Here is a 21,502-nt window from a genome sequence, read left to right as displayed (position 1 = left end):
TCCACCTGGTGTAATGGTGGCGAGTAAGCTGACCTTACGTTGGTAATGACGCCGTTTATGTGATAATTATAGCTAAGCAGGTGATTCCTGGGCAAGAACTGTGACCTTTCTACTTAAGCCTGAACAGGGCAAGATGATATAACTGAACAAAATGGTTCAATAGAACCCTGAGTCTCATCCCAGCCCAACACCAGCAGCCGTCCCTCGCCCCTGGACAGCCAGACCGTCCACCCCGGCACCCCGAGAGCTGGGCCCGACACCAGCAGCCATCGCCTGTGCTGGAAACCTGTCCCGCCTGCCACAGAGCCCCAGGGGCCTGGCCCTCGCCAGCCCGGACAAGCGCCCGGCCCGCCCGCCTCCAGCCCGGCCTCCACGCCCAGCCAGCACAGGCAGCCAGCTGCTGTGGCACCAGCCCAGCACCCTCCAGCCCCCAGAATAATGGAATCCACAGCCCCGGCCCCGAGCCCATTGCCCCAGCCCTCCTGCAAGGGCCGGAGGCAGCCCCGCCAGGGCTCGGGTTGGGAGAGACGACACACTCCCGACTGACAGCTCCATGGGCCAACCGTTTATTTCAGAAGAACTGCACAGCAATAAACACAGCTGAGAGGCACAAAAGAGTCTGAAGGCAAGCAGAGAGAGGTCCCCGTGGAGTGGAGTCCTTGGAGATTGATGCCTTTGGGGGACGATTCTCGCTCAGGACAGGCCAGGAAACCAGATGAAACTCGGAGTGGGAAGACTCCAGCAGCCCCTCTGCTAACAGCCACGCCTGGAGCCTGCTGACACTTCCCTGTCCGCTGCCGTACCAGCATCTAGTGCGGGGAGGAAGAAAGAGAAGTGTGAGATGTTACGGGCAGGGAGAAGGCAGAGAAGTCCCGCAGGCTGAGCTCCAGCCACCCGGGATGGGATCTGCGTGCGATGGAGCCTCAAGGCGTCTGTGAGCTGGGAGAGGCCCCTTGTGCCCAAGCCCCTGAGCAGGTCCCAGAGGCAGCTGCTCAGCCAAGGGCAGCCAAGACCTTGGGTGTCCCGTGCAGGTGTCCCGCCTCGGGGCAAGGTGTCTTGGGGCAGGACTGTGCCAGGGAAGGACACGCTCTCTGGTTTGGAAAGGGGAGAGCCAGCCATCAGAGGGATCCCTCTGTCTGCAGCCAGGACTTTTACATGCCACATGGAAAGCCTCTTCTGGGTGCCCAGGCAGTCCCCCTTGGGTTGGTCCAGCCCAAAGCCAGCCTCCAGATGCTGCTGCTGCCTCATGAGGGGTGTCAGAGAAATCCCCTCTTTCCCCCAGGGCTGCCCTCAGTGGAGGGATGGGCCTTGCAGCCAGGGGAAGCACAGCCCTTTTTGGAGACAATTACCAGGGGAGCTGCCTCTGCTGCTCTTGACGCCGCCTGTTGTTCTCAGTGACCTGCTTGAATATGTCCCTCCGTTGGTGATACGGCTCCAGCCTTCTGAGGACCTGGACCGCTCGTGGGGAAAGGTGGCTGCAACAACAGGGAACAACAGCCCTCAGCCTCTGCCGGAGACCCCCTCTGCCTCTCCCCTCGTCCAGCCCCTGCACCCCCCAGTCCCGCGTGTACCCACCCTTTCACCCTGGGGTGAGTTTTGGGCCTTGGCCCGGAGAGGGGTAAGCCAGGTCACGGCCATGTCAGGAGACATCAGAGGGTCTCCTGTGGAACCCCAGGACGCAGGGATGGAGGACCTGGCCGTCTCTGCGGGGTCACGGCTGCTCGACTGCCCCAGGCTGTGTCCAGAGCTGGTGCACACTTACTCAGTCTGGAGTCTTCCCAGCTGGGCGGCTGCTGCTGTCATCTGCTCTGCTGGGAGAGGGTTTTCAGCCTGTCTCCACCTCTTGTTGGCCTCCTTTCTCCTGGGCTGGGCTGGAGGGTGAGGAGTCCAAGAGCCAAGTGCCTGCCAAGGAGGAGACAGTCTCAGCAAACAGATGGGAAACAGAGGTGCTGCTTCCCAGAAGACTCTTGAAAGGGGCCTGCAGCAGGACCTGGAGTCAGGAGACTCAGCACCGCGTGCCTGCCATCCTGGCTGACGGCTGCTCCTGCCCCTTGGATCCTGCTGCCAATCTCTCCCCCACAGGGATGAGCAGGCAAAGCCCTGCCCTGCAGCTGGGTGTTAGTCCTGCTCCCATCCCCTGGAGACCTGCTGCCCTGGGTGCCCCGACAGAAAGAGTCGCTGCTGCTCTCCGCAGTGCCCACCACTGCCCATACCTGGGGTGGCTGTCGGTGCTCCCCTGCAGACCAGGCTTCCCTTGCCTCCCATTCTGCCTTTGCTTGCTCTCGCCACTCCTTCCACCAGTTCTGCCCTTTCTCCCACTCTGCAGACAGCTGCCGGACCTCCTGGAGGGGACAGAAATGCAGCAGCAGGCAGGATTAGTCTCAGCTCCTGGAGGGGCTTCCGTCGGGTCTGACCCGTGTTGCTGCCCCTTGCCTCAGCTTTGCCCTTGACATGCCAGGGGCCGTGGAGTCACGCCAGGCTCCTCAGCTCATGACAAACACAGCTGCGTGACCAAAGATCTCCGCTGCCAACACCCTAGAAAGGACTTGTACATTTTCCATAGCCCCTGGCCAGGGCAAAGTGTTTCATGACAACCCAGGGGGCAATAACAGGCGGGGAGGGTGTGCAGCACCTTCCTTTTTGTGAAGAAGACCTGAAGGAGGTGACAGACAGGTTCCAAGGAACGCAAGGGATCCTTTCAGGAGGACTCTCTGCACAAAGAGGCTTCTGCCAAGTCTCAAACAGCACGGTAGTCACGGCAAGGCACGTACCTGCAGTGCTCTCCTGCAGCCTTCGGATGCCGGGAGCGCAGCGGTGGACCTGTCTGGAGAAGCTGGCCCCTGCCGGCCTGTCTCCTTTGTCCTGGGGGAGCTGCCTGGGCACGGGGGGAGCACACTGCAAAGAGACACCGGGAGGAGTAGGCATGAGCGTGGGGAGGTTGGTCTCCCATTTTCACTGGGCATCAAAGCTCCCCAGGCTGGCAGAAGCAGCGGGAGAGGTGGGGCCATTTCCCAGGGCAGGGGGGAGCCTTTCCTGAGCCCCATTAGATGGGTGGGAGAGGAGTGCCCCTCCGCTCTGTTGTAAGGACAAGGGAGCTAGAGTGCACAAACATCCCCTGCCTTCCTCACTGAGGGGCCTGCGATGGGGCAGACAAGCTCTGAAAAACCGTGGGACATGTGCCAGGGACCCTCCCGAGTCCCTGGAGCCAGAGTGTCCCAAGGGGATGTCTCTCCTGCGTGAGTGCAGGGATCCCTTTCATCCCTTCCCACAAGGGTCTCACCTGGCAGAAGGCTTCTTGCCTGTGTCTTGCTGCCTGGTGCCTGGCCCCTGCGTTGGCAGCACAGGCAGGGGAAGTGCCACCCGTCTCTGCAGCAGCTTCCCAGGACACGCCTCTGCAGCTGGGAGGAAGCTCTCTGGAGCAGCCCCATGGGGAGGGCATTTCAACTGGGCTGTGGTCAGCCCTGGACAGCACGGACCCGTTCCCGTGCTTCTTCTGGGCCTGTGCTTTTCTCCAGCCTTCTTGTGCCAGGTGGAGAAATCCTTGGCCGCTGCTCCGCCTGTAACAATGAACCGAAACCTGGAAAGCAAATGATGACACAGGCCTGAAGAAGGGTGACCGTTACCCCCTGCAGCTTCCCAGCACTAATCCTGACTGTCGTGCCAGGCATGGCATCCCTTTCCCCGTGGTGGCCATGCACAGGTTCTGTTGGCAACCTCCCCCCAGCACCAGAAAGTGGAGCTTTAACCCTGTGCAGTTGGTTCTGTCTGATGTGGACGACGTCAGGCTGGGCATGAGAAACACTCGCCGTGCCCGATCACTCCGGGAGAACACAGGCCTCGCCCCAGCTCAGCACCAGCTAACCAGAAACCAGTCACTGCAGGGCTGATCCCTGACTTGGTGCTGAGCGTCGAGCCCCGACAACTCCGGAGCAGGAGCTGGGAAGCCGCGGGCTCAGTCTGCCGAGGGCTGCAGAGGAAACGCACTCACCTGGGGAACGCGTGGGCAGGAGCAGCCTCCATCCCCTGAGCAGTGGGTGCTCCCCTGGAGAGAGCCCCGCTCGGCATCCACAGCCTCTGCAAAGCCACACGGAGCTGTCAGAAGGTTTCCAAGGCAGTTTTCTCTCGGCTCCCAGAGAAAGCAGAGCTGTCTCCCGCTCCAAAAGAGAGCCACTTCTCCAAACCTCTCTCCCAAATCCTCCCCCATGAACTTTAGCCCTTGCTCTGCTCTGGAGGAGCTGCACAGCAAACACTGACACTGCGCAATAACCCTGCAGGGCTCTTTGTTGGGCAAGGACCCAGAAACTCGGGAGAAACTTTCTGTGCTCACGGAGAGCTCAGTGGGGGTGAGCACAGGGACAGGCATTGGACTGGCCTGCCACGTCCAGGCTGGCCAGTGACAACTGGGTGGCTCACCCTTCACCAGGCTTCCCGAAGACGCTGAAGCAGCCCTCAAAACCTGAGCGACTTACAGTGTGAAGCAGCGCGATCTGGCTGGCCTCGCTCTCCAGCCCCGTGACGCAGTCGTAATAAAACCGCATGCACAGGACGTCATCTCTGCAGGACAGCACGCCAATGTCCTTGAAGGCGAAGGCCAGGCGCTGCCTGTTCCTCAGCTGGAAAGAGTACAGGAAGATGGTCTCTTGCACACAGTCCTGCACCACGTGCGGCGGGAAGGAGGTGGCTTGCGATAGCCACCCGTAGTTCAGCGTCTTGATCTCAATGTTGCCTGCGAGGAGGAGGAACATCGTCAGTGCCACAGCAGGCCAAATTTCCATGTCAGGTTCCTGACAAACTGCCAGAGCAAAGGTCATTTACAGAAACAGCTCGTGGGGAGTGCTTTGTTTTGGGGGAGCTCAAGCCACCCCCTGACCCTTGGAGGCAATTCTCGACTTCTCCTCTCCCTTTCCAAAGAGCAGAGAGCACGCACCCCGCCCCCAGACATGGAGGGGGCAAGTGGAGGTTGGCCACTGTCTTCTCACCAGGGATAGCCACTGTGGGGAATGCGAGCTCCTGCAGACATATCGTGTCAATGTCCAGCTGGAAGACTGGTCTTCGAACCACATACACCTCTTCTTCGCCGCTGAATCGCTCTTGGACCACAGCGAAGGTCCCGAGTCCTGTGACCAGGACACCCTGCCCAGGAAAAAGACAAAAAGGCTGATGAGTGCAGACTTCAGAGATGGGAAAAGTGAAAGCTTTGGGAAGAGCCCACGTTCTCCATTTCTTGTCTTCCCCTCCTCAAGATATTTGCTAACATCCTTCGGCTAGAGAAGATCCCCGGCATTTCCAGCACAGGGAATAGCCCTTGGACTGATTCCCAGCGATTATCCTTGGCATGGACCCAGCATAATCCCGTGTCTCTCTGCTTGGTCTCGTCGCTCTGATCACAGGAAAAGGGAAGCCCGCATCCTGTGTGCCAAATGCTTTCTCAGACTAGATCTGGACTTGCTTTCTCTCCTGGCTGACCAAGAAGCAGCTGTGGGCACACGGGGTTGTCTTGGTGTGCTGCCATGATGCTCAGGGAGGGATTGCTCGCCGGGGCCCGGGATCGGGAGAGAAAAGGGGGACCAAGACGCCAGCCCACCTTGTCCAGTTTCAGCTGTCCCAGGATGTATGCAGACACGGCATCCCAGATAGCCACAACCTCTGCAAAGCAAGGGAAGGAAAGAGGTGTCAGGCTCCAGGCCAGCCATCTCACAGCCTCCTGGCAAGGTCCTCGCCCAGGGGGTGCCAGATGCAGGTGTCCAAAACCAGCCCAGACAAACGCTGCCGTGGCTGCGGAGCTGGGCTGTGCCCCAATTTATGACTGCCAGCCTTACGCTGCTCCTGGGGCAGGGCTGAAGCAGAAATGGGGATGTGAGAAGGGCTGAGGACCAGGGCTGTGGCCATCTAACGCAGCTGGGATGCAGGACCCCTTTTCATCCCAGAGCCAGAACCCCAAGAGGTACCAGCTCCCAGGGGAAGCTGGCCCTGGATGGCCCCCTTCACAAGGGGAACATGCCAACCGTGGGTCCTGGTTGCCACATGGTCCCCTGAGCCCGGTGGGACCCTCAGGCAGGGCTCTCGCAGCAGCCCCCAGCCCTGTCCAGCCACTCCCACAACCCAGCAGCCCCAGCTTTTGACAGTGGACAGCCCCACTGTCCTTTGGGAAGGAGCTCCTGAAAACCTTACCCTCGGGGGAGAGCTGCAGGAGCGTGGGGAACAAGCTGCACAGCTCAAAGCTGACAGCCACGGTGCAGCAACCCTCCATTGCACTTGTTGCTCGTCTGCAGCTCCGGTAAAAAGATGCTCTTCAGAGAGTGTCTCCTCTCTTCTCCGATGTGCCCCTGCTCCTCTTGCCTGTCAGCGAGGGTCCGCCAGTGCAGCCCTGCTGCCTCCCGACCCTGGTGCTGGCTCTGGAGCAGCTCCGAAGGGCAGCACTGGGGAGCCCTTGAGCAGTGTCCAGCAGCGCCCAGGCCTTGCTGGGAAGTGCTGGCACGGCTGCGGCACCGGGGAGACATCCCCTGTGATGTGGGGCATCCCCCTGTGACATCAGTCCGCATCACTGGAAGGTGCATTTATGACATCAGCAGGGAGGCGGGACAGCTGGTGAGAGAGGAGAGAGATTTTACCTCTTGTCCTGGGAAAGCCATCCCCTTTCTCACCAGTCTTTTTCCAAAAATCCCGTCTGTCTCTGCTGCTGGAGCCAGTCCAGGCAGGGGGGTTTGGGGGTTGGCTGCGGTTGGGCAGTTACAAGAGATGGCATCGAAGGCCTGTGGGGAGCAAAAAAGGAAAAATTGCTTTGCTTACCTGCGAGAAAAAGAAGATCTTTTGCTTCCAACAGCAGACACGTGGACTTCAGGGGCTAAAATACTGCACATGCCTCTTGAAGAGCTGAAATCGGCTTCACTCCCTGGAAAGAAGGGAAGAGTAAAAACATGATGGAAATTAGAACTCAAAGACTGTTTGCAAAATCACAATGAATCATAAGCGTCCTTCCTTTGTCCGTCCCCCCGCTACAGAAGCCACGTTAGGACTCGGCTGGGAACATTTGTTGTGACGACCTGTTTTCTTTCTCACAGCCTCCTTTTCCAGAGGCAGGAACACTTCCCCAAAATTCAGTGACTGCCTCAAAAATGAAGATAGCCTTTCAGGCAATGGAGCAAGCAGCGAGACAAAGTGTAAGAAAAAGAAAAAAAAGGTGAGGAGTGCGAGTGTGGAGATCTACTGACACAACAGAGCCATTTAACTTCCAGAACTGCTTCTTTTCAGCTCATCAGTGAAAATCCCCCTGCGAAGAGCCTGGGGCACCTTCTTCCATCTTCCCATTCCGGTGATTCAGGGAGTTCCAGAGATGGACTCTCCCGGTGGATCCCACCTCGCCTAAGAGCCAACACACGCACACGGCAGTGAGGAAGTTCACCAAGTTGGGACGGTTCTGGATCAGATCCCGTCTATCGTGCCAGCCGTGGGAGTGGGTTAGGGTCTGGGTGCCAGCAAAGGGCACAGGTGACAGTGAGGGTCTCAGCTCCAGCCGCTGGGACACGACCAGTAGGTGTGTCCCGGGTGCAGCTACTGGAGGAACTGGGTGAGTAAAGCGAGCAAGTTGCGGCAGCAGCAGGCGAAGCAGGACTGCAGGTCACAGCCCGTGGGCCTGGTGCTGCCTCTGGGGAGCCAAAGCGATCGCATCTCCCCCAGACGCCAGGAGAAGTGCGGGGATGTCACGTTTAACCGACTCCAAGGGGGGCGGCTGGTGAGCAGGAGGCCCCAGGAAAGCAGCACCGCGGCGGCAGCACCGGCGGGACAGAACACGGCGCGCTGGCGGCGGCAGCCCCGGGACCCCCCCCGGTACCCGCCAGGTCCCGGTGTCCGCTGCCGCCGCCCAGAGGGACGCCCGGCCCCGCTCCCCGCCTGCCCGCGGGCGGGAAACCCGCCCTCCAGGCCGGGCGGCCTCAGGCCCGCCGCCCCCCCGCCCCGGGCGGCGCGCTCGGACCTGCCCCCGCCGCGGCTCCCGCCGGCCCCGGCACGCCCCGGGCGGCAGAACGGGCGCGGGTCCCGCCGCCCCGGCAGAGCCGCGCCGCGCCGGGCCCGGCCCCTCCGCGGCCTCCTCCGCTCGGCAGCGCCCGCGGCCCCCGGCCAGGCCCAGCCGCCGCCGCCGCCGCCGCCGGAAGTGACGCTACGACGGGGCGCCCGCGCGCCGCTCCCGGCAGGCAGCGGGGGGCAGCGGCTGCCATGGCAACGGCTCCCGCGGCGTCGGTCCCGCGGCAACGCCGCCGCCGCCGCCGCCCGCTCGGGAGGAGCCGCAGGACACTCCCGGCTCCGGACGCTGCCGGGCGCGCCGCGGGCTGGAGGCGGCCGCGGCCCCGGCCCCGGCCCGGACGGGAGCGGTGAGCTGGGGGCGGGGAGCGGCGCCGGAGCCCTCCGGGTGGGCCGGCGGCCCGGGACGGGGCGGGCGGGAGGCGCGGGGGAGGGCGCTGGGCGGGGCGGCGTCCCGCGGCGGGCGGGCGCTGTCGCCCCGGGGAGGCGGGAGCCCCTTTCCCCCCCTCCCCGTGTCCGTGCGGGTGTGCCCCGGGGTGTGCGCGACCGTCCCTGTCCGTGTGTCTCGCTGCCCCGCACGGCAGACTCGGTGCCCGGTGTCCGGCGGGCGGGTACGACGCGCTCCCGAGCTCGCTGGGAAACCCGGGCTGCGGGTCTGGGAGCAGCGCGGGGACTGATCTCCGCTGCGGAATGCCTTAAGGGAATGGGGATCCCCGAAATAACTGCAAAATAGGCGGATTTCTGGCCAATCGTGCTCGACAGCCTGACTAGATCCACAGGTGGCGTGTACCCGAGGCTGGGGGTGGGAAGGACCCCCGGCTGCTTCTGCTTCACTCCTGAAAACAAAGACTCGTTTGGGCTGGAAAACATCCCTGGGGGTGGCTCAGCCCAAGGAGCCGTATGTGGTCCAGCACGAGTGCCCGGCAGAGGCTCGTGCGGCTGCTCGTGGGCAGGGGGCAGGAGCAGGACAGGGCCAGCACAGCTTGGAGAGTTTAGTTCCAGCGCAATTACTTGGTTTGACTTTTGTCAAAATATGCTCTCGTCTTTTTCCTGTCTAAACCCTGGTCTCCCTTGGAAGTGTGTTTCAAAGGACACCGTGTTAATCATAAACTCACTGCATCCAAGCAGTTGTTTATGAGTGGGGTGGCAGACAGAGCCCTGCCTGTGCCCTTCACACACACCGGCATTAGTCACGCTCTGTTCAAAACTTGAACCCTGAAGAGCCAGATCTCACCGTGAGGAGAAGCCAAGCCGAGCGGTCAGGTCGTGCTGCGTCTCTGTTCGGTTCTCTCGGTGCCCACACAGGGTTCTGCAGCCTTGAAGGTGACTGTTAGAGGTTCCTGTGTCTAAACTGTAACATTTTTGTCTCTCTGAGATAGCGATGATCTTTGGTGTCTTTCTCTCGTAGAACATGGCTTCAGCAGATAAGGAGTTTTCAGAAGATGGCAATTTTTCGCCAAAAGGTGGCACCAGCAAGCTGCCAGCAGATGCATCTCCTGACTCGAGATGCCCCATCTGCTTGGACAGATGTGACAATGTCGCCTATCTAGATCGCTGCTTGCACAGGTTCTGTTTCAGCTGTGTGCAGGAGTGGTCAGACAGCAAAGCAGAATGCCCCCTCTGCAAGCGACCCTTTCTTTCCATTTTCCATACGATTCGTGCTGACGATGCCGTTGAAGAGTATATACCCAGCCCGTCAGAAAACAGCTCTGCCTTAGCGGGGGAACGCCGCGCTGGCAGTTCACCTTCCCCAAGGACGCTGTCACCAGATAACGGGGTACTGTTTGACGGGCTGTCTGACCAACCCGTGCGGGAGAGGGTCGGAGAGATCCAGCTTATGCTAAGGACTCTGGCCTGGATGAGGCAGGCGAGCGCAGAGGGCACCTCTCTGCCGCGGATTCCGGAGGAGGACATGATCAGCTTCCGCAGAGCTCTGTACCGCAGCGCTGGGTGGATTCGTAGCATTCAGGGCGGTGGCCGCTATCGAGACGTTTCAGCAGAGTTTTTCCGCCGCAACCCTGCTTGCCTTCACAGGTTGGCTCCTTGGTTGAAGCGAGAACTTACAGTCCAGCTCGGTGCCCGAGGATCGTTGGCAAACGTTGTGCAGCGCGTTATCGTGAGTAACGTGACCAGGTATGATCTGGACAGTCAGGCCTTTGCTGACGAGCTAAAGCCATTGTTGCTGAATCGCACTGAACGCTTCTTACATGAATTCATCGCGTTTGCCCGGTGTCCTTTTAACTTAGAAGCATACGATCTACACGCCAATTATGACTGTCCTGCACCATCATACGCTGAAGGAAACCACTCAGACTTACCAATTCTTACATCCCCAGATATGGCGTATGGGCTCCACAGAGAGACTCGGATAGATTGGATCGGTGGCCAACGTCAACGGGATGGGCTTCAACAAGGGCAAGTGCCAGGTCCTGCACTTGGGCCACAACAACCCCCTGCATGGCTCCAGGCTCGGGGAGCTGTGGCTGGAGCTGTCTGGAAGAGAAGGATCTGGGGGTTCTAATTGACAAGTGTGTCGGGGTCACCATTAGCCGGCGTCCTTATTTCTCCATGCGGGAACAGAAACGACGCAACACCAGTGTGATGATCAGGTCGTCCATGTTTGTTTTTTTTTTTCCTTTTCTGGTTACATTTATATTCTACTAAGTTCCGTACATGCACTCATCTATCTTCTAATAGGCTACAGGTCATCTACACGAGCTGTTCACGCGCCTCTACAAGCATTTGCATTGGTTAATTTCAATTAGCACATAAAGCCCAAAACTTGCCAAAACTCCCTTATCTCATACCCTGTTTTGCTCAGACTTGTGTGCTTTTGCTGACCACAGGTGTTTCTCACTTATCTGCTATCTTGTGTGTTTTTGCCAGCCTTATTTTGCTGGCCTTGTCTTCCTCCTTGCATTCTTCTGTCTGCACTAACTTTCTCCCAGCGCGGCCCAGACTCCTACACAAGCGTAGGGAATGGCACTCGGAAGATCTCGCGATGTACGGAAAGAGTAGTTACAACCTCCCCTCCTTTCCTTTGTTATTAAATAAGGTAATGGGTAGGCCTGTAATGCCGAGGGCACACCCACGGAGGAGGTGCTTGGCGAGCATATATATGCAAGTTGGGCAGTTCAATAAACGGACATTTTGTATCCACCACATTGGTGTCTGTACTGATGTCCCCGAGAAGGTCTTAACCCCCTGCGGTATCTGGCCCTGCGACCTGAGCGCCACCAACAGGTGGATAGGCAGGCTTAAAGATGCAGAGCCAGCTGCAATAGACAAGCAGCTGACCATGAGCCAGCAGTGTGCCCAGGGGGCCAAGAAAGCCAACGGCATCCTGGCTTGTGTTAGAAATAGTGTGACCAGCAGAAGCAGGGAGGTGATAGTCCCCCTGTGCTCTGCACTGGTGAGGCCACACCTGGAGTGTTGTGTCCAGTTTTGGGCACCTCAATACGAGAGAGATCTCGAGGTGCTGGAGCAAGTGCAGAGGAGGGCAACGAGGCTGGGGAAGGGCCTGGAGAATAAATCCTGTGAGGAGAGATTGAAGGAGCTGGGGCTGTTCAGTGTGAGGAGGAGAAGAATGTGTCAAAGTTATATGAAGTAAGCAAGCAAATTTATCAGGGCCCGCTTGCTGTGCTCACTGGGTGCTTTGGGCACTGAGCATCCCTGTCCCCTCTGTCCCCGGGGTCCCAGAGCTGCCCCCACCGCGTCCCTGGGAGCAGGGCGGAGCAGGGACCGGGGCTGCGGGGGAGCTCGGGGGGGGGGGCGGTGACACCCCCTGCCCCAGGCCTCGGGGCTGGGGACATCCCTTGTGCGAGAGGGGATGCCTGGGGCAGGGGGGTGCCTGGGGCAGGGGGTTGCACTCGTCCTCCTGCAGGATCTGTGTCCCTGCACAGAAGCTGCTTTTTTGGGGAGGATCTGGGGAGGGGGTTACTGATGGAGCTCAGTGTGTGGGGGCTCTTGTGCTGGGCGAGAGGCACCTGAAGGCTTCCATGTCGGGGGCTGGGAGCTGGAGCCCCTTCTCCCCCCCAGCGGAGCCGGGCAGGGAGCAAGCTTTGCTCCCGGAGAGAGAAAGTGCCGGCCTGTCTCCCTTTCTTCCCCGGGCCTGCGCTGTGAGTGCACCCGGGCTGTGGGTGAAACGTGGAGGGGACGGGGGCTGCCTGCCTCGTGCCGCTGGCCTTGCCCGCCTTGGTTTGCACAGGGCCTTTGGGCTGTTTTGGCCTGGAATCTCTTTTGCACGGTGTGTACCTGAGGGCTTAGCTTCTTCTTGCTCTGTCTATACAATGCTGTGGAGGCTGAGGATGAAAAGTGCAGCAGGTGGCCTAGCTGGGAGGGACTGCAAAGCCAACTCCCCCTCCCTGTCCTTTCCCTGCATTTGAACTCCGTAGGTGATTTTCTGAGCAGCAGTTCCTGCGTACATCCAGGGAAAGCAGTGGCGGGCTTGGCAGTGCTAGGTCTACAGCTGCACTCGATGATCTTAAAGGTCTTTTCCAACCTAAATGGTTCTATGAAATGTGGTCCAGATGCCAGAAAAAGAGTAAATAAGGAGTTGCAAAGTTGCCGAGCCAGGATGAGAGAGGTCAGGTGCTGGGAAAGGGAAAATAGTACTGTAAATACTTAAGGCAGGAGCCACAGCTGTAAATGAGAGTATGTGGAGCTGGGGACTCTCCAGCAGACCCTTGGAAGGGACCCTTGGTCCATCTCAGTGTCAGCTGACAGCTGAAGTTCATTAAATAACAGGAAGGTGTAACACTGGGCTCCTATTCATTCTCTCAGCTATGGTAGAGCTTTTGTCATTAATTGCAGGATGACAGTACCAAAGTGATAAAATCCAGAGGGACTGGAATATAAAGGTGACGGGTGAGGCTTCCTGGGTAGCGAGACTTGATTTAGAAAGCACTCAGCCACTTAGCAGTGGGCTGGAGGGGCAAGAGATTAGTCCTGGAAATTCTCCTCCTCCTTTCCTGGCTCCCTTGAGATGCAACATCTAGAAGATCTTGATGGGTCTTCATCTAGATGAGAAAATAGAGTGAAATAACCATCTCACAATGTCCACCTGGTGTAATGGTGGCGAGTAAGCTGACCTTACGTTGGTAATGACGCCGTTTATGTGATAATTATAGCTAAGCAGGTGATTCCTGGGCAAGAACTGTGACCTTTCTACTTAAGCCTGAACAGGGCAAGATGATATAACTGAACAAAATGGTTCAATAGAACCCTGAGTCTCATCCCAGCCCAACACCAGCAGCCGTCCCTCGCCCCTGGACAGCCAGACCGTCCACCCCGGCACCCCGAGAGCTGGGCCCGACACCAGCAGCCATCGCCTGTGCTGGAAACCTGTCCCGCCTGCCACAGAGCCCCAGGGGCCTGGCCCTCGCCAGCCCGGACAAGCGCCCGGCCCGCCCGCCTCCAGCCCGGCCTCCACGCCCAGCCAGCACAGGCAGCCAGCTGCTGTGGCACCAGCCCAGCACCCTCCAGCCCCCAGAATAATGGAATCCACAGCCCCGGCCCCGAGCCCATTGCCCCAGCCCTCCTGCAAGGGCCGGAGGCAGCCCCGCCAGGGCTCGGGTTGGGAGAGACGACACACTCCCGACTGACAGCTCCATGGGCCAACCGTTTATTTCAGAAGAACTGCACAGCAATAAACACAGCTGAGAGGCACAAAAGAGTCTGAAGGCAAGCAGAGAGAGGTCCCCGTGGAGTGGAGTCCTTGGAGATTGATGCCTTTGGGGGACGATTCTCGCTCAGGACAGGCCAGGAAACCAGATGAAACTCGGAGTGGGAAGACTCCAGCAGCCCCTCTGCTAACAGCCACGCCTGGAGCCTGCTGACACTTCCCTGTCCGCTGCCGTACCAGCATCTAGTGCGGGGAGGAAGAAAGAGAAGTGTGAGATGTTACGGGCAGGGAGAAGGCAGAGAAGTCCCGCAGGCTGAGCTCCAGCCACCCGGGATGGGATCTGCGTGCGATGGAGCCTCAAGGCGTCTGTGAGCTGGGAGAGGCCCCTTGTGCCCAAGCCCCTGAGCAGGTCCCAGGGGCAGCTGCTCAGCCAAGGGCAGCCAAGACCTTGGGTGTCCCATGCAGGTGTCCCGCCTCGGGGCAAGGTGTCTTGGGGCAGGACTGTGCCAGGGAAGGACACGCTCTCTGGTTTGGAAAGGGGAGAGCCAGCCATCAGAGGGATCCCTCTGTCTGCAGCCAGGACTTTTACATGCCACATGGAAAGCCTCTTCTGGGTGCCCAGGCAGTCCCCCTTGGGTTGGTCCAGCCCAAAGCCAGCCTCCAGATGCTGCTGCTGCCTCATGAGGGGTGTCAGAGAAATCCCCTCTTTCCCCCAGGGCTGCCCTCAGTGGAGGGATGGGCCTTGCAGCCAGGGGAAGCACAGCCCTTTTTGGAGACAATTACCAGGGGAGCTGCCTCTGCTGCTCTTGACGCCGCCTGTTGTTCTCAGTGACCTGCTTGAATATGTCCCTCCGTTGGTGATACGGCTCCAGCCTTCTGAGGACCTGGACCGCTCGTGGGGAAAGGTGGCTGCAACAACAGGGAACAACAGCCCTCAGCCTCTGCCGGAGACCCCCTCTGCCTCTCCCCTCGTCCAGCCCCTGCACCCCCCAGTCCCGCGTGTACCCACCCTTTCACCCTGGGGTGAGTTTTGGGCCTTGGCCCGGAGAGGGGTAAGCCAGGTCACGGCCATGTCAGGAGACATCAGAGGGTCTCCTGTGGAACCCCAGGACGCAGGGATGGAGGACCTGGCCGTCTCTGCGGGGTCACGGCTGCTCGACTGCCCCAGGCTGTGTCCAGAGCTGGTGCACACTTACTCAGTCTGGAGTCTTCCCAGCTGGGCGGCTGCTGCTGTCATCTGCTCTGCTGGGAGAGGGTTTTCAGCCTGTCTCCACCTCTTGTTGGCCTCCTTTCTCCTGGGCTGGGCTGGAGGGTGAGGAGTCCAAGAGCCAAGTGCCTGCCAAGGAGGAGACAGTCTCAGCAAACAGATGGGAAACAGAGGTGCTGCTTCCCAGAAGACTCTTGAAAGGGGCCTGCAGCAGGACCTGGAGTCAGGAGACTCAGCACCGCGTGCCTGCCATCCTGGCTGACGGCTGCTCCTGCCCCTTGGATCCTGCTGCCAATCTCTCCCCCACAGGGATGAGCAGGCAAAGCCCTGCCCTGCAGCTGGGTGTTAGTCCTGCTCCCATCCCCTGGAGACCTGCTGCCCTGGGTGCCCCGACAGAAAGAGTCGCTGCTGCTCTCCGCAGTGCCCACCACTGCCCATACCTGGGGTGGCTGTCGGTGCTCCCCTGCAGACCAGGCTTCCCTTGCCTCCCATTCTGCCTTTGCTTGCTCTCGCCACTCCTTCCACCAGTTCTGCCCTTTCTCCCACTCTGCAGACAGCTGCCGGACCTCCTGGAGGGGACAGAAATGCAGCAGCAGGCAGGATTAGTCTCAGCTCCTGGAGGGGCTTCCGTCGGGTCTGACCCGTGTTGCTGCCCCTTGCCTCAGCTTTGCCCTTGACATGCCAGGGGCCGTGGAGTCACGCCAGGCTCCTCAGCTCATGACAAACACAGCTGCGTGACCAAAGATCTCCGCTGCCAACACCCTAGAAAGGACTTGTACATTTTCCATAGCCCCTGGCCAGGGCAAAGTGTTTCATGACAACCCAGGGGGCAATAACAGGCGGGGAGGGTGTGCAGCACCTTCCTTTTTGTGAAGAAGACCTGAAGGAGGTGACAGACAGGTTCCAAGGAACGCAAGGGATCCTTTCAGGAGGACTCTCTGCACAAAGAGGCTTCTGCCAAGTCTCAAACAGCACGGTAGTCACGGCAAGGCACGTACCTGCAGTGCTCTCCTGCAGCCTTCGGATGCCGGGAGCGCAGCGGTGGACCTGTCTGGAGAAGCTGGCCCCTGCCGGCCTGTCTCCTTTGTCCTGGGGGAGCTGCCTGGGCACGGGGGGAGCACACTGCAAAGAGACACCGGGAGGAGTAGGCATGAGCGTGGGGAGGTTGGTCTCCCATTTTCACTGGGCATCAAAGCTCCCCAGGCTGGCAGAAGCAGCGGGAGAGGTGGGGCCATTTCCCAGGGCAGGGGGGAGCCTTTCCTGAGCCCCATTAGATGGGTGGGAGAGGAGTGCCCCTCCGCTCTGTTGTAAGGACAAGGGAGCTAGAGTGCACAAACATCCCCTGCCTTCCTCACTGAGGGGCCTGCGATGGGGCAGACAAGCTCTGAAAAACCGTGGGACATGTGCCAGGGACCCTCCCGAGTCCCTGGAGCCAGAGTGTCCCAAGGGGATGTCTCTCCTGCGTGAGTGCAGGGATCCCTTTCATCCCTTCCCACAAGGGTCTCACCTGGCAGAAGGCTTCTTGCCTGTGTCTTGCTGCCTGGTGCCTGGCCCCTGCGTTGGCAGCACAGGCAGGGGAAGTGCCACCCGTCTCTGCAGCAGCTTCCCAGGACACGCCTCTGCAGCTGGGAGGAAGCTCTCTGGAGCAGCCCCATGGGGAGGGCATTTCAACTGGGCTGTGGTCAGCCCTGGACAGCACGGACCCGTTCCCGTGCTTCTTCTGGGCCTGTGCTTTTCTCCAGCCTTCTTGTGCCAGGTGGAGAAATCCTTGGCCGCTGCTCCGCCTGTAACAATGAACCGAAACCTGGAAAGCAAATGATGACACAGGCCTGAAGAAGGGTGACCGTTACCCCCTGCAGCTTCCCAGCACTAATCCTGACTGTCGTGCCAGGCATGGCATCCCTTTCCCGTGGTGGCCATGCACAGGTTCTGTTGGCAACCTCCCCCCAGCACCAGAAAGTGGAGCTTTAACCCTGTGCAGTTGGTTCTGTCTGATGTGGACGATGTCAGGCTGGGCATGAGAAACACTCGCCGTGCCCGATCACTCCGGGAGAACACAGGCCTCGCCCCAGCTCAGCACCAGCTAACCAGAAACCAGTCACTGCAGGGCTGATCCCTGACTTGGTGCTGAGCGTCGAGCCCCGACAACTCCGGAGCAGGAGCTGGGAAGCCGCGGGCTCAGTCTGCCGAGGGCTGCAGAGGAAACGCACTCACCTGGGGAACGCGTGGGCAGGAGCAGCCTCCATCCCCTGAGCAGTGGGTGCTCCCCTGGAGAGAGCCCCGCTCGGCATCCACAGCCTCTGCAAAGCCACACGGAGCTGTCAGAAGGTTTCCAAGGCAGTTTTCTCTCGGCTCCCAGAGAAAGCAGAGCTGTCTCCCGCTCCAAAAGAGAGCCACTTCTCCAAACCTCTCTCCCAAATCCTCCCCCATGAACTTTAGCCCTTGCTCTGCTCTGGAGGAGCTGCACAGCAAACACTGACACTGCGCAATAACCCTGCAGGGCTCTTTGTTGGGCAAGGACCCAGAAACTCAGGAGAAACTTTCTGTGCTCACGGAGAGCTCAGTGGGGGTGAGCACAGGGACAGGCATTGGACTGGCCTGCCACGTCCAGGCTGGCCAGTGACAACTGGGTGGCTCACCCTTCACCAGGCTTCCCGAAGACGCTGAAGCAGCCCTCAAAACCTGAGCGACTTACAGTGTGAAGCAGCGCGATCTGGCTGGCCTCGCTCTCCAGCCCCGTGACGCAGTCGTAATAAAACCGCATGCACAGGACGTCATCTCTGCAGGACAGCACGCCAATGTCCTTGAAGGCGAAGGCCAGGCGCTGCCTGTTCCTCAGCTGGAAAGAGTACAGGAAGATGGTCTCTTGCACACAGTCCTGCACCACGTGCGGCGGGAAGGAGGTGGCTTGCGATAGCCACCCGTAGTTCAGCGTCTTGATCTCAATGTTGCCTGCGAGGAGGAGGAACATCGTCAGTGCCACAGCAGGCCAAATTTCCATGTCAGGTTCCTGACAAACTGCCAGAGCAAAGGTCATTTACAGAAAGAGCTCGTGGTGAGTGCTTTGTTTTGGGGGAGCTCAAGCCACACCCTGACCCTTGGAGGCAATTCTCGACTTCTCCTCTCCCTTTCCAAAGAGCAGAGAGCACGCACCCCGCCCCCAGACATGGAGGGGGCAAGTGGAGGTTGGCCACTGTCTTCTCACCAGGGATAGCCACTGTGGGGAATGCGAGCTCCTGCAGACATATCGTGTCAATGTCCAGCTGGAAGACTGGTCTTCGAACCACATACACCTCTTCTTCGCCGCTGAATCGCTCTTGGACCACAGCGAAGGTCCCGAGTCCTGTGACCAGGACACCCTGCCCAGGAAAAAGACAAAAAGGCTGATGAGTGCAGACTTCAGAGATGGGAAAAGTGAAAGCTTTGGGAAGAGCCCACGTTCTCCATTTCTTGTCTTCCCCTCCTCAAGATATTTGCTAACATCCTTCGGCTAGAGAAGATCCCCGGCATTTCCAGCACAGGGAATAGCCCTTGGACTGATTCCCAGCGATTATCCTTGGCATGGACCCAGCATAATCCCGTGTCTCTCTGCTTGGTCTCGTCGCTCTGATCACAGGAAAAGGGAAGCCCGCATCCTGTGTGCCAAATGCTTTCTCAGACTAGATCTGGACTTGCTTTCTCTCCTGGCTGACCAAGAAGCAGCTGTGGGCACACGGGGTTGTCTTGGTGTGCTGCCATGATGCTCAGGGAGGGATTGCTCGCTGGGGCCCGGGATCGGGAGAGAAAAGGGGGACCAAGACGCCAGCCCACCTTGTCCAGTTTCAGCTGTCCCAGGATGTATGCAGACACGGCATCCCAGATAGCCACAACCTCTGCAAAGCAAGGGAAGGAAAGAGGTGTCAGGCTCCAGGCCAGCCATCTCACAGCCTCCTGGCAAGGTCCTCGCCCAGGGGGTGCCAGATGCAGGTGTCCAAAACCAGCCCAGACAAACGCTGCCGTGGCTGCGGAGCTGGGCTGTGCCCCAATTTATGACTGCCAGCCTTACGCTGCTCCTGGGGCAGGGCTGAAGCAGAAATGGGGATGTGAGAAGGGCTGAGGACCAGGGCTGTGGCCATCTAACGCAGCTGGGATGCAGGACCCCTTTTCATCCCAGAGCCAGAACCCCAAGAGGTACCAGCTCCCAGGGGAAGCTGGCCCTGGATGGCCCCCTTCACAAGGGGAACATGCCAACCGTGGGTCCTGGTTGCCACATGGTCCCCTGAGCCCGGTGGGACCCTCAGGCAGGGCTCTCGCAGCAGCCCCCAGCCCTGTCCAGCCACTCCCACAACCCAGCAGCCCCAGCTTTTGACAGTGGACAGCCCCACTGTCCTTTGGGAAGGAGCTCCTGAAAACCTTACCCTCGGGGGAGAGCTGCAGGAGCGTGGGGAACAAGCTGCACAGCTCAAAGCTGACAGCCACGGTGCAGCAACCCTCCATTGCACTTGTTGCTCGTCTGCAGCTCCGGTAAAAAGATGCTCTTCAGAGAGTGTCTCCTCTCTTCTCCGATGTGCCCCTGCTCCTCTTGCCTGTCAGCGAGGGTCCGCCAGTGCAGCCCTGCTGCCTCCCGACCCTGGTGCTGGCTCTGGAGCAGCTCCGAAGGGCAGCACTGGGGAGCCCTTGAGCAGTGTCCAGCAGCGCCCAGGCCTTGCTGGGAAGTGCTGGCACGGCTGCGGCACCGGGGAGACATCCCCTGTGATGTGGGGCATCCCCCTGTGACATCAGTCCGCATCACTGGAAGGTGCATTTATGACATCAGCAGGGAGGCGGGACAGCTGGTGAGAGAGGAGAGAGATTTTACCTCTTGTCCTGGGAAAGCCATCCCCTTTCTCACCAGTCTTTTTCCAAAAATCCCGTCTGTCTCTGCTGCTGGAGCCAGTCCAGGCAGGGGGGTTTGGGGGTTGGCTGCGGTTGGGCAGTTACAAGAGATGGCATCGAAGGCCTGTGGGGAGCAAAAAAGGAAAAATTGCTTTGCTTACCTGCGAGAAAAAGAAGATCTTTTGCTTCCAACAGCAGACACGTGGACTTCAGGGGCTAAAATACTGCACATGCCTCTTGAAGAGCTGAAATCGGCTTCACTCCCTGGAAAGAAGGGAAGAGTAAAAACATGATGGAAATTAGAACTCAAAGACTGTTTGCAAAATCACAATGAATCATAAGCGTCCTTCCTTTGTCCGTCCCCCCGCTACAGAAGCCACGTTAGGACTCGGCTGGGAACATTTGTTGTGACGACCTGTTTTCTTTCTCACAGCCTCCTTTTCCAGAGGCAGAAGCACGTCCCCACCGCCCCCAGGAGACCAGCACCTCTACCAACAGGCGTTTCGGGCTAAAAGGCGAATTGACTGGCACGGGTCTGCCCCTGCCCAGCACCTGGTGGCTCAGGCACTCCCTGCACAAGCCCCACACCCGCATCCCCCCCTCACTGGGGTTTGCAGCCGGAGCTGCGGCTCCTCACGGGCCAAGCGCAGGACGAAGCTCAGGGCTGCAGCGTCCTGAGGCGAGAATCTCCCGTTAGCGGTTGGCGTCCCACTGGCTGCACATCTGGAGTGGTACCATGACCATCAGCGGGCAGAGAGAGAGAGCAAGGAGATACGGTGTGCCTGCTGGGAACTGGCTTCCGACCCCCAATAACAGCGACTGAGCTACACACAGTGGTGCAGCTCCCCCGGGAGCAGACCCCCCGCATCCCCTCAGCCTGCCCAGCAGCTGCTGTTGGGGCACTCTTCTCCTTCGGGCTCCGGCCCATCCTCCAAAAAAGGCAAACAGACCTCAAGAGAAGTTGCTTTTCCCTTCAGTGAACTAAGGAACAGGCATCTCCTTTTATTGGTTTATTTTTAGTTTGTAAGGAAGGAGGTAAGTACCGACCTGCAGAAGATTTGTGCCCGAGACCCTGAACTGCAGGTGGCCTGTGCGGCCAGCCCGGAGCTGAGCAGTTCATTATTTAGGACAGATGGGATTCAGGCTTTCACCTTTTTCTTGCCCATTCCTCCTTTGTATCTTGCTGATTTCTCTTTCAGACCCTCCGTGTTCGCTGTGACGTCTGGGCGCTTGCTGCAGCCTGAGAGTCTTCTGAGCAAAAGGAGATCCATGGCCTGAGAGGCCACAGCCCAACCACTGATCGCCTGCGTCTCTACCACACAGCTTCGACAATAATGTTTTAGAAGGCGGCGGGTCATAACATTTGTGGCACAGAATTAAAAGATCGTTTTTCTAAGCCACTTTGATTTAACAGGAACTTGTAGATTTGGTTTCAAAAATACAAAACGCTTTAAAGCCAAAACACTCTTTGTAACTGCTACTTTGCTTATTCTTGTTTGAAAGAAATACTTGGTGATTTGAACATATTTTCCACATCAATTCAACTAAGTTTGTTTAAATTCAAACTTTAAATGTAAAATAGATAAAAATCCCAACTAAAAAAATAGTGCTGTGCTTATAACTTTTACCTAACTTTTTAAGCATCTTGTGCTCAAAATGCTTATATTCTGATTATATTCCAGTGTTATCTCTCAGAAGTTACAGAGCACCTTTTTCACTTCAGTGCAATTTAGGTAGTTTATGTCCTAAAAAGACTTAATTCCTGCTGATCAACAAAATTCATGGTGCACAATGAGATGCAG

At 58.7% G+C, this 21,502-nt stretch overlaps 3 protein-coding genes across 6 annotated transcripts; 1 reads left to right on the top strand and 2 right to left on the bottom strand.

Moving 5' to 3' along the window:
- Positions 1-543: 543 nt before the first annotated feature.
- On the bottom strand, positions 544-8,102 carry LOC141954574 (uncharacterized). Of its 3 annotated transcripts, none has more exons than XM_074894240.1 (13): positions 7,973-8,102; positions 6,790-6,892; positions 6,172-6,585; positions 5,585-5,646; positions 4,980-5,133; positions 4,470-4,726; positions 3,989-4,074; positions 3,281-3,577; positions 2,772-2,895; positions 2,214-2,342; positions 1,763-1,902; positions 1,350-1,475; positions 544-809 (listed from the first exon to the last, which is right to left on the bottom strand). In XM_074894240.1, coding segments are annotated over exons 3-13 (1,455 nt in total). In that variant the 5' UTR covers positions 6,251-6,585; positions 6,790-6,892; positions 7,973-8,102; the 3' UTR covers positions 544-808. The 3 variants fall into 3 exon arrangements, with proteins under 3 accessions (XP_074750341.1, XP_074750342.1, XP_074750340.1); XM_074894241.1 differs by having other exon boundaries at positions 6,172-6,752; positions 6,863-6,892; positions 7,973-8,073; XM_074894239.1 differs by lacking the exon at positions 7,973-8,102 and having other exon boundaries at positions 6,790-7,813.
- LOC141954500 (uncharacterized) lies at positions 6,739-11,178 on the top strand. Its single transcript, XM_074894102.1, has 6 exons — positions 6,739-6,909; positions 7,062-7,180; positions 7,322-7,453; positions 7,552-8,002; positions 8,190-8,366; positions 9,425-11,178. Exons 1-6 carry the CDS (start codon positions 6,739-6,741, stop codon positions 10,535-10,537), a joined length of 2,163 nt encoding a protein of 720 aa, XP_074750203.1. The 3' UTR covers positions 10,538-11,178.
- Positions 11,179-13,616: 2,438 nt separating this feature from the next.
- Positions 13,617-20,105, bottom strand: LOC141954697 (uncharacterized). 2 transcript variants are annotated; one of them, XM_074894462.1, is made up of 12 exons: positions 19,862-20,105; positions 19,244-19,657; positions 18,657-18,718; positions 18,052-18,205; positions 17,542-17,798; positions 17,061-17,146; positions 16,354-16,650; positions 15,845-15,968; positions 15,287-15,415; positions 14,836-14,975; positions 14,423-14,548; positions 13,617-13,882 (listed from the first exon to the last, which is right to left on the bottom strand). In XM_074894462.1, coding segments are annotated over exons 2-12 (1,455 nt in total). In that variant the 5' UTR covers positions 19,323-19,657; positions 19,862-20,105; the 3' UTR covers positions 13,617-13,881. The 2 variants fall into 2 exon arrangements, with proteins under 2 accessions (XP_074750563.1, XP_074750564.1); XM_074894463.1 differs by having other exon boundaries at positions 19,244-19,824; positions 19,935-20,105.
- Positions 20,106-21,502: the final 1,397 nt, after the last annotated feature.

This window comes from Strix uralensis, chromosome 25 (genome assembly GCF_047716275.1).
Source record: "Strix uralensis isolate ZFMK-TIS-50842 chromosome 25, bStrUra1, whole genome shotgun sequence".
NCBI classification, from domain to species: Eukaryota; Metazoa; Chordata; class Aves; order Strigiformes; family Strigidae; genus Strix; species Strix uralensis.
This window is presented reverse-complemented; position numbering and strand designations above follow the sequence as displayed.

Coding starts and splice junctions, on each gene's coding strand:
- LOC141954574 (XM_074894240.1), bottom strand. CDS start 6,250: ATGGAGGGTTGCTGCACCGTGGCTGTCAGCTTTGAGCTGTGCAGCTTG. Junction 5,647..6,171: donor CCTGCAGCTCTCCCCCGAGG/GTAAGGTTTTCA, acceptor CTTGCTTTGCAG/AGGTTGTGGCTATCTGGGAT. Junction 2,343..2,771: donor GCTGCAGGAGAGCACTGCAG/GTACGTGCCTTG, acceptor TGTCCCCTCCAG/GAGGTCCGGCAGCTGTCTGC.
- LOC141954500 (XM_074894102.1), top strand. CDS start 6,739: ATGGCATCGAAGGCCTGTGGGGAGCAAAAAAGGAAAAATTGCTTTGCT. Junction 7,181..7,321: donor GTAAGAAAAAGAAAAAAAAG/GTGAGGAGTGCG, acceptor CCGGTGATTCAG/GGAGTTCCAGAGATGGACTC. Junction 8,367..9,424: donor CCCCGGCCCGGACGGGAGCG/GTGAGCTGGGGG, acceptor TTTCTCTCGTAG/AACATGGCTTCAGCAGATAA.
- LOC141954697 (XM_074894462.1), bottom strand. CDS start 19,322: ATGGAGGGTTGCTGCACCGTGGCTGTCAGCTTTGAGCTGTGCAGCTTG. Junction 17,799..18,051: donor CCCCACAGTGGCTATCCCTG/GTGAGAAGACAG, acceptor TCCTCCTCGCAG/GCAACATTGAGATCAAGACG. Junction 15,969..16,353: donor GGCAAGAAGCCTTCTGCCAG/GTGAGACCCTTG, acceptor GTCTCTTTGCAG/TGTGCTCCCCCCGTGCCCAG.